This window comes from Pempheris klunzingeri, chromosome 11, assembly GCF_042242105.1.
Source record: "Pempheris klunzingeri isolate RE-2024b chromosome 11, fPemKlu1.hap1, whole genome shotgun sequence".
NCBI classification, from domain to species: domain Eukaryota; kingdom Metazoa; phylum Chordata; class Actinopteri; order Acropomatiformes; family Pempheridae; genus Pempheris; species Pempheris klunzingeri.
In genome coordinates this window covers 27,446,645-27,456,644 of record NC_092022.1, presented here as the reverse complement: position 1 = coordinate 27,456,644, position 10,000 = coordinate 27,446,645, and the positions used below count along the sequence as shown (strand labels likewise).

At 46.8% G+C, this 10,000-nt stretch overlaps 1 protein-coding gene across 4 annotated transcripts in view; it reads right to left on the bottom strand.

The window, feature by feature from the left end:
* The window catches only part of irak1 (interleukin-1 receptor-associated kinase 1), a 13,128-nt gene that overhangs the window by 2,125 nt on the left and 1,003 nt on the right, over positions 1 to 10,000 (bottom strand). The window contains exons 3-14 of one of the 4 annotated variants that reach the window (XM_070840213.1): positions 9,373 to 9,504; positions 9,200 to 9,282; positions 8,916 to 9,095; positions 8,480 to 8,544; positions 7,620 to 7,731; positions 7,405 to 7,526; positions 4,938 to 5,151; positions 2,982 to 3,050; positions 2,776 to 2,863; positions 2,606 to 2,700; positions 1,813 to 2,413; positions 1,467 to 1,544 (exon numbers count right to left, since the gene is read on the bottom strand). In XM_070840213.1, coding sequence (XP_070696314.1) covers positions 1,467 to 1,544; positions 1,813 to 2,413; positions 2,606 to 2,700; positions 2,776 to 2,863; positions 2,982 to 3,050; positions 4,938 to 5,151; positions 7,405 to 7,526; positions 7,620 to 7,731; positions 8,480 to 8,544; positions 8,916 to 9,095; positions 9,200 to 9,282; positions 9,373 to 9,504 — 1,839 coding nt within the window. The remainder of the gene's footprint in view (positions 1 to 1,466; positions 1,545 to 1,812; positions 2,414 to 2,605; positions 2,701 to 2,775; positions 2,864 to 2,981; positions 3,051 to 4,937; positions 5,152 to 7,404; positions 7,527 to 7,619; positions 7,732 to 8,479; positions 8,545 to 8,915; positions 9,096 to 9,199; positions 9,283 to 9,372; positions 9,505 to 10,000) is intronic. The other 3 variants (XM_070840215.1, XM_070840214.1, XM_070840216.1) reach the window with 3 other exon arrangements.

The window sequence follows — 10,000 nt, the reverse complement described above, 5'->3', positions numbered from 1 at the left end:
AAAAACACGGTAAAGTACAGAGGAAAACAAGGTAAAGTACAGAGAAAAACACGGTAAAGTACTGAGAAAAACAAGGTAAAGTACAGAGAAAAACACGGTAAAGTACTGAGAAAAACAAGGTAAAGCACAGAGGAAAACAAGGTAAAGTACTGAGAAAAACACGGTAAAGTACAGAGAAAAACAAGGTAAAGCACAGAGGAAAACAAGGTAAAGTACAGAGAAAAACACGGTAAAGTACTGAGAAAAACAAGGTAAAGCACAGAGGAAAACAAGGTAAAGTACAGAGAAAAACACGGTAAAGTACAGAGAAAAACACGGTAAAGTACAGAGAAAAACACGGGAAAGTACTGAGAAAAACACGGGAAAGTACTGAGAAAAACAAGGTAAAGTACTGAGAAAAACACGGTAAAGTACTGAGAAAAACAAGGTAAAGCACAGAGGAAAACAAGGTAAAGTACTGAGAAAAACACGGTAAAGTACAGAGAAAAACACGGTAAAGTACTGAGAAAAACATGGTAAAGTACAGAGAAAAACACGGTAAAGTACAGAGAAAAACACGGTAAAGTACAGAGAAAAACAAGGTAAAGCACTGAGAAAAACACGGTAAAGTACAGAGAAAAACACGGTAAAGTACTGAGAAAAACAAGGTAAAGCACAGAGGGAAACAAGGTAAAGTACTGAGAAAAACACGGTAAAGTACTGAGAAAAACACGGTAAAGTACTGAGAAAAACAAGGTAAAGCACAGAGGAAAACAAGGTAAAGTACTGAGAAAAACACGGTAAAGTACTGAGAAAAACACGGTAAAGTACTGAGAAAAACAAGGTAAAGCACAGAGGAAAACAAGGTAAAGCACAGAGAAAAACACGGGAAAGTACTGAGAAAAACAAGGTAAAGTACAGAGAAAAACACGGTAAAGTACAGAGAAAAACACGGTAAAGTACTGAGAAAAACAAGGTAAAGCACAGAGGAAAACAAGGTAAAGTACTGAGAAAAACACGGTAAAGTACTGAGAAAAACAAGGTAAAGCACAGAGGAAAACAAGGTAAAGTACTGAGAAAAACACGGTAAAGTACTGAGAAAAACACGGTAAAGTACTGAGAAAAACAGTGAAAAATGTCTGTTTCTGGAGCTTCATGTGATGAGGTCACTGAGCAGCGATGATGGAAATGCGACCTCACAATGAAGCCAAAAACAGCGTTAAGAGCCCGTCACTGGACCGGCCGCCGTCTGGTCAGAGTGAGACGGACGCGACATCAGATGAGACGGGACACGAGATGATGGAGGATGCTCAGACGACGAGACGCCCACAGGATGAGACCGAATCAGATGAAGTAGCAGATTATCAACGATAACGAGATAAAAGACGAGACCAGACATCAAATAAAACAGAGGAAAAACACTGGACAAGTTGTGAGACAGGTGGGACAGGACGACAGGACGAGGTGAGACGACGTGTTTTGCGTACAAAGGTCGTCGGACAGCAGCTCGGCGGTCTGGGGGCGGCCCTCCTCGTACTCACTCTGCTTCCTGGGGTTAATGTGGGCTGGAAACGCAGAGAAACACTAAAGTCTTATTTAGGACAAAAGCATTAGCGATCTAAAAGTAAGCTAGCTCGTACGCTAATTAGCAGCATGTAAAATCCCATTTGATTGTGCCTCTGTAATAAATTAATAACTGCTGACGATGAGCAGACGTGCTCTTCTGTATGTAGTGATGTTTCTATAGAGATAAACTACAATCATGTTCTGAATTTATTATTATTAGTTTTATTTATTCTGCCCCCCACCCCCACAAAGCGGTGGATGAGGTACCTGGAGGCTCCGGGGATGACAGCAGGGACCCCCCAGGTGAGATGCCTTCTGGGACATTATACAGCCCCGCTGCAGTCGGACCTCTAGTGTCTGGTGGGGCGGCCCCGGCCCTTGACATGGTGCTGCTGGGCTGGGGAGGGAAGTTGTACTGGTCCTCAGTGGGGACAGAAGACTGGCTGAACTGGGACTCTGTGGGCCCAGTTGAACTGTGGTGCTGGTCTCTGCTGGACGGAGACAGAGACCTGGAGCTGGTCCCCTTGGGTCGGCACTGAGAGCGAAGGCCGTACTGGGAGAAACCTCGACTCTCATCGGTCTCACAGGGACCGATAAACGACGAGGAAGAGGAGGGGGTGAGGGAGGAGGAGGACTGTAGCGGGAGAGGAGGGGTGAGGGAGCAGAAAGATGATGAGAACTGGGAGGCCTGGTAGGACTGGGAGGGCTGGTAGGTGTCCTCCAGTGGTCCCAGTGTGGACAACTGGTGGGACAGAGCCCCCACACTGGAGTCCAGAGGACGTGGGGGTCTGGGGAGGGACTGGTGAAGGAGGGAGGAGGAGTTGGTCTTCCTCACAATGTTGTGGATGTCCCGAAGATGGTCGAACACCTGAGAGGAGAACATGGACATGAGGAAGAGAAGAGGATCTGAACAGGAACCCTGAGGAACACCAAGCTTCTCTGCTCTCTAAATGCTGCGTCCTCGTTTCTTCTTCTGGTGACGTCGTATCTTGGAGGATCTTCTTCTTCATGTCCCTAAAATGTGTCCAACCTCAGCTAAAAGGTTCCAGAAGTCTCTCACCTGGGTCATGGCTGGTCTCCTCTTCCTCTTCCTGTCCAGACACCTGCAGGCCAGAGCCACCATCTGCATGCAGCCAGCAGGCTCTGAGGCGCCCCCTGCAGACACAGCATGAGTACAGCAGCTGACAGGCCGGACACACCATCACTGAGAGGACAGAAACACAGACTGACCTGAGAGCAGTCGGCGGTCCAGTTGATTCGTCCAGGTTGCTGCAGACAGACCGGGCGGACTGTCCTCCACCTCCTCCACCAGGTCCTTCTACACAACCAGAACCAGAACCACAACAGGAACCACTGATAACTGGGCCAAACATCACAGGACATTTACAGAATGTTTTAATACTATTGTGCATTCATGTGTGTGTGTGTGTGCTAACCAGGTATCTCTCTCCTGACTTCCTGTCTTTCTCCAGAGCTCGACGACCTGTCAGGACCTCCAACAACACCTGAAACACACACAGGTAACATGTCATATTACAAACAAAATAATCTCTGTGACATCACACCAAACAAGTGACCAATAGAAACCTCAGAAACATGCTCTACCTTTAACTTTATCAGTCTGTATAAAGAAGCGTCCTCTGATTGGTCGGTATCAGTCTGTGTAAAGAAGCGTCCTCTGATTGGTCGGTATCAGTCTGTATAAAGAAGCGTCCTCTGATTGGTCGGTATCAGTCTGTGTAAAGAAGCGTCCTCTGATTGGTCGGTATCAGTCTGTAAAGAAGCGTCCTCTGATTGGTCGGTATCAGTCTGTAAAGAAGCGTCCTCTGATTGGTCGGTATCAGTCTGTGTAAAGAAGCGTCCTCTGATTGGTCGGTATCAGTCTGTATAAAGAAGCGTCCTCTGATTGGTCGGTATCAGTCTGTGTAAAGAAGCGTCCTCTGATTGGTCGGTATCAGTCTGTAAAGAAGTGTCCTCTGATTGGTCGGTATCAGTCTGTATAAAGAAGTGTCCTCTGATTGGTCGGTATCAGTCTATAAAGAAGCGTCCTCTGATTGGTCGGTATCAGTCTGTATAAAGAAGCGTCCTCTGATTGGTCGGTATCAGTCTGTATAAAGAAGCGTCCTCTGATTGGTCGGTATCAGTCTGTGTAAAGAAGCGTCCTCTGATTGGTCGGTATCAGTCTGTAAAGAAGTGTCCTCTGATTGGTCGGTATCAGTCTGTATAAAGAAGCGTCCTCTGATTGGTCGGTATCAGTCTGTAAAGAAGCGTCCTCTGATTGGTCGGTATCAGTCTGTAAAGAAGCGTCCTCTGATTGGTCGGTATCAGTCTATAAAGAAGCGTCCTCTGATTGGTCGGTATCAGTCTGTATAAAGAAGTGTCCTCTGATTGGTCGGTATCAGTCTGTATAAAGAAGCGTCCTCTGATTGGTCGGTATCAGTCTGTAAAGAAGCGTCCTCTGATTGGTCGGTATCAGTCTGTATAAAGAAGCGTCCTCTGATTGGTCGGTATCAGTCTATAAAGAAGCGTCCTCTGATTGGTCGGTATCAGTCTATAAAGAAGCGTCCTCTGATTGGTTGGTATCAGTCTGTATAAAGAAGCGTCCTCTGATTGGTCGGTATCAGTCTATAAAGAAGCGTCCTCTGATTGGTCGGTATCAGTCTATAAAGAAGCGTCCTCTGATTGGTCGGTATCAGTCTATAAAGAAGCGTCCTCTGATTGGTCGGTATCAGTCTGTGTAAAGAAGCGTCCTCTGATTGGTCGGTATCAGTCTGTATAAAGAAGCGTCCTCTGATTGGTCGGTATCAGTCTGTGTAAAGAAGCGTCCTCTGATTGGTCGGTATCAGTCTGTGTAAAGAAGCGTCCTCTGATTGGTCGGTATCAGTCTGTGTAAAGAAGCGTCCTCTGATTGGTCGGTATCAGTCTGTGTAAAGAAGCGTCCTCTGATTGGTCGGTATCAGTCTATAAAGAAGCGTCCTCTGATTGGTCGGTATCAGTCTGTAAAGAAGCGTCCTCTGATTGGTCGGTATCAGTCTGTAAAGAAGCGTCCTCTGATTGGTCGGTATCAGTCTGTGTAAAGAAGCGTCCTCTGATTGGTCGGTATCAGTCTGTGTAAAGAAGCGTCCTCTGATTGGTCGGTATCAGTCTGTGTAAAGAAGCGTCCTCTGATTGGTCGGTATCAGTCTATAAAGAAGCGTCCTCTGATTGGTCGGTATCAGTCTGTAAAGAAGCGTCCTCTGATTGGTCGGTATCAGTCTGTAAAGAAGCGTCCTCTGATTGGTCGGTATCACAGTCAATCAAAGGAGATGTGAACTACAGGGTATCAGGACTGTACCAATGACCTGCCTACAGATTCTCAGACTTCATCTCCCATCAGCCCCTGAGTGCCTCACCACTCCAAAGCTGTAGACATCCACAGCGGTCCCCAGCTCCCCGTTCCTCACATACTCGTCTGGCAGGTACGCCAGCGTTCCTCTGACCGTTGCTGTCTTCCCCACTGACGCCGTCTGGACTGCCGAGCGCCCCGACGAGCGCCCCGACGCCAATCGAGCCAGACCGAAGTCCGCCAGCTTCGCCATCAGGTGGCGGTCCAACAGGATGTTGGAGCTGCAGACAGAGACCAGGAGCCTTCCTCAGTCTGTTCTCGTGTTCTTGTCAAACGTCATCTTTCTCAGTCCGACTCCCGCTCCACTTCAAAGTCCTCTTCAAGCCAAGTTCAGTCCCAATCCCGATGTGTTCTGGCTCTGCCCATTTTACCCAGGATGCATCAGGTGGTGACTTGTGTGGACTTCTGGCCGCTACGTATCCCAGAATGCTTTTCGTGTCGACCAGCGGAAATGGCGGACAAATCTTAAGCTTTAATCTTTGAAACACTATAAGAAGCCAGAACACATCAGCACTGGGACTGAACTTGTCTTGATGAGGACTTTGAACTGGAGCAGGAGTCGGACTGAGAAAGATGACGTTTGACAAGAACACAAGAACATAGGCTGAGAAAGGCCCGTTGTTCTACCACCTACTGACAGCCAGCGTTAGCTAGCTCTGGTTAGCTGGCTAAATAGAAGCATAATCACCGGGTAACAACGATGAGGACGCCGCAGCAAGGGAGTGCATGTTTTCATGGGAAAGTTAGCTCAGTTAGGTCACCTCATACCTGTCTGTCACATGACTGTTACGTGCTGTGATGTCATGTGATGTACAGTCCCTGACAAAAGTCTTGTCGCTTACAGAAGTTGTTGGAACAACAAATAATAACTTGACTTGTAGTCGATCAATTGGAATCTGAAATGGTTGATGTGAAAGGCAAAGGCCTCTGGATTGTGTGTATTGTACCAAAATAAGGTTTTGTATCATTCATTGAGTTTGATCATTTAATTAGAACAGAAAGGTCACATCTGGACTAAAGTCTTGTCGCATACAAAAAAAATGTACGGTAGAAATGATATTTTATTTTGAATACACAAACATGCTACAGTAACATCACAGCATAAAGCTATGGTCCCTCGGGAAAAAGAATTAATATCGTGTATGACCCCCCTGAGCTTGGAGGACTGCATCCATACGCCTCAAATAATTTATTGGTGAAGTCATCTGGAACGGCAAAGAAAGCAGTCTTCATCAAGATTCATCAGAGTTCATCAAGATTCTTTGGTTTCATCTTCCAAGCCTCCTCCTTCATCTCACCCCACACGTGCTCAGTAGTGTTCCTGTCTGGTGACTGGGCTGGCCAATCCTGGAGCACCTTGACCTTCTGCGCTTTCAGGAACTTTGATGTGGAGGCTGAAGTATGAGGAGCAGCGCCATCCTGCTGAAGAATTTGCCCTCTCTTGTGGTTTCGAATGTAGTGGGCAGATATTTCAGGCTGTTGATGTTCCAACGGGTCTTCTGCAGATCTCTCACACACCCCCATACTGGATGTGACCCCAAACTAGGATTTGTCCTCCACCAAACTTGACTGTTTTCTGGGTGAATCTCGGGTCCATGCGGGTTCCAACGGGTCTTCTGCAGTATTTGCTGCGTTTGGGATGCAGTTCAATGGATGATTCATCAGAAAAATCTACCTTGTGCCACTTGTCCTCTGTCCATCCTCTCACCAAGCTGTGGGCCTTTGCAAATGCAACACGATTTTTTAGTTGCCTTCTGTTTAATGCTGGTTTCTGAGCACTAATTTGGCCACGGAGACCACTGCGTGAGAGAATTAGACAAACTGTTCTTCGAGATACAGGTTTCTGGTGACCACTGCTCACTGGACCGTCGAAGCAACAAACGGTCCTCTCCAACAGCTGTCTCACGGGGTCTGCCTGACCTGGGCTTGTCATGAACTTCAGCAGTTTCTTCAGATTGTTTTCTTATCCTCTCCACTGGACGTTTGGATACGCTGAAGATGTCTGCCACCTCAGCGGCAGACTTGGTCTTCAGGTTCTTGATCTGTGGTTGAATCTTTGGCTTGTTGTGAGAGGTCAGGTTGTGCTTCAGATGAAGGTCTGGTGTGCTGGGGTTCTTTTTATACACACCTGGGAATGTGTTCATTACAGTATTTGTCACAGGTGAAGCTCTAATCTGTGATTGGTTGAATCATTTAAAGGCACGACAAGACTTTAGTCCAGATGTGACCTTTCTGTTCTAATCAAATGATCAAACTCACTGAATGATACAAAACCTTATTTTGGTACAATACACACAATCCTTCCACACCAGCCAGTTCAGATCCCAACTGATCAGGTACAAGTCAACTTGTTATTTGTTGTTCCAACAACTTCTGTAAGCGACAAGACTTTTGTCAGGGACTGTACTATGATCTCATGTCATGGAGCATAATCAAAACACAGAAACGGAAAAGAAATAAAAACACATCGTGACCTCTTGACGTCTCCATGGATGAGTGGCGTGTGTCCGTTCGGGGGAGAGTGGAGGAACTGCAGAGCTGTGGAAGCTCCTTCAACCACACCGACCCTCTGAGACCACGACAGGGACACACACTGCTGAGGACACACACACACACACGAATATATGAACACACACACAAATCTGCTTAATGTCTTTTCAATATGTGCGTGTATCTGTGTGAGTGTTACACTGTGGATCTGGTCCTCCAGTGAGTGGTGCTCCATGTAGCTGTAGATGAGACAAACTGATCCCTGACCTTCACTGAAACCCAGAAGATCCACAATGTTTGGGTGTCTGAACCTGGAGGAGGAAGAGATCAGATGTGTCAGGTCCTGAGATAGATCCTGATAGAAGGGTTTTATGGCTCCAGGCTACATGCTAACGCTACATGCTAACGCTACATGCTCGTGTGTGAAATGAGTCCCCCGTGTCAGCTTAGCTTATTTTGGGGGCCAAAGCTATCCAGTTTTACTTTACTGAATCTAATATCAGCAGCTGTAGCGTGAGCTGCTCAGAGCCTTTTACCAGTGCTCCATCGAGTCAGTACTCACATCCAGCATCACAGGCTGGTGTGGAAACTGCACAGGAAGCTCCGGAGAGTAATCAAGACATGCCAAAAAAATCATTGCCTGTTAGTGCTCATCCTCTGTAGGTAGCAGTTAGCCTGTTAGCGCTCATCCTCTGTAGGTAGCAGTTAGCCTGTTAGCGCTCATCCTCTGCAGCTAGCAGTTAGCCTGTTAGCGCTCATCCTCTGCAGCTAGCAGTTAGCGCTCATCCTCTGTAGGTAGCAGTTAGCCTGTTAGCGCTCATCCTCTGTAGCTAATAACTGTCTAAAATTCAGATCCTGATGGAGAACAGGTTCTAGTGGATCTGGGTTCTCTGTCGGCTGCTAACACTTCCTGGTTGAAGCTCAGGCTGCACTGAGCGGGCTAACGTAAGCTAACTTACAGGCTATAGTCGCTCACCACTCCTGGATGTGCCAATCTAATGTATTAATGATTGATCACGGATCAATCTCTTGTTCTTACTGACCATCCTCATCACTCACTTGGTCAGCTGGTCCAGCTCCGTCTGGAAGCTCTCCTTCAGCAGAGTCCAGTCCAGCACACAGTCCTGTAACAGCAATACCAATCAATCACAGACCAGCAACAACCATATCGACCAATCACTGTCCAGCAACCAACACAAGGACCAATCACAGCTAAGCAACCATGGCACCAACCAATCACAGTCCACTTCCTGTCAGTGACACATCATACTTCCTGCTCACACTCATTCATTTAAATAATGAATCTTTCACATAGAAACAGAAATATGCACGAATACATTTAAATACATACAAACATATACATCAACATATATGATCTGAGTACATATTAATAATCAATATGAGTAAACAGAGATATGTATTCGTTGATGCTTTTGGAGCTTTAAGCTCCTCCCTGTCAGTGCGTCATGTCTGATCTGTGCTGTGATTGGCTCACCTGTTTGAGTCTCTTGACAGCACAGTCCGTGTTCCTCAGAGTTGCTCTATACACGACTCCAAACCCCCCCTCCCCCACCTGGAGGGTGGGGGAGAACCCCTGTGTCCCAGCATGCACCTCTTCATATGACCAGCGCATCACCCCCCTACTGCTGCTGCTGCACGCCACCACCAGGGGGAGCTAAGGGGCGACATCATCAATACTGAGATCAGATCAGATCAGATCAGATCTTTCTTTATTTGTCCCACGGCGGGGAGATTTACACCATGCTGTGTGTGTGTTACCTTGGGGGGTCGCTGGAGGTCAGACTGCAGCCTGGAGGGGGGCGGAGCAGGTCTGGGGAGAGGTCTTCCTCCTCCTTTATCGACTGAACAAAGACCACTAGTTCATTAACACACACACAAACAAACACACTAAAAGATATTGACATGTGTGTGTTACTGTGTGTGTGTGTTACCTGTCGTGCTCAGTTGGTGGAAGGTAAGTGTGGGAGGGGCTTCACACTGTTTAGGAGGGTGGTCAAACTGAGAGAGCGAGACAGGAGGAGGAGGAGGAGGAGGAGGAGAGGAAGGCCTCAGGCCGGCCGCCCCTGCAGGCAGAGAGTCGGCTGAACAAACTGGATCAGAGATGAACTAACAGCTGAGCTGAGCTAACTAGCGTAACTAGCTCATGTAAAGATCGAATGATGCTTCACATTGATTCAGTGATGAGTAACGCGTTGCTATTGTCGTAGCGTAAGACGTCTCTGTCTAACAGCTAACAGCCAACGCTACGCTACGATGATAGCAGCCAGTTGCTGGTTCAGACTGTTTATGGTGAATAATAAATAATTAGCCGTTGTGTGTTTAGTTAATGTTCCTCCATGTGGAGTTTCATACGATGGAACGTGTGACTACGTTCTACTAATAAACACACCAAAATTACACCTTTGGTTAGCTAGCTGCTATGGAGCAGTCAGACTGGCTACAGGCTAACAATAGCCATGTTAGCTAAGGCTAGCTCTAATGTTAGCTTTGGGTACATCAGTAGGATTTTTGAAATGACTTTACTGACATTTCAAAAGCGTTGCACATATTCAATGACAG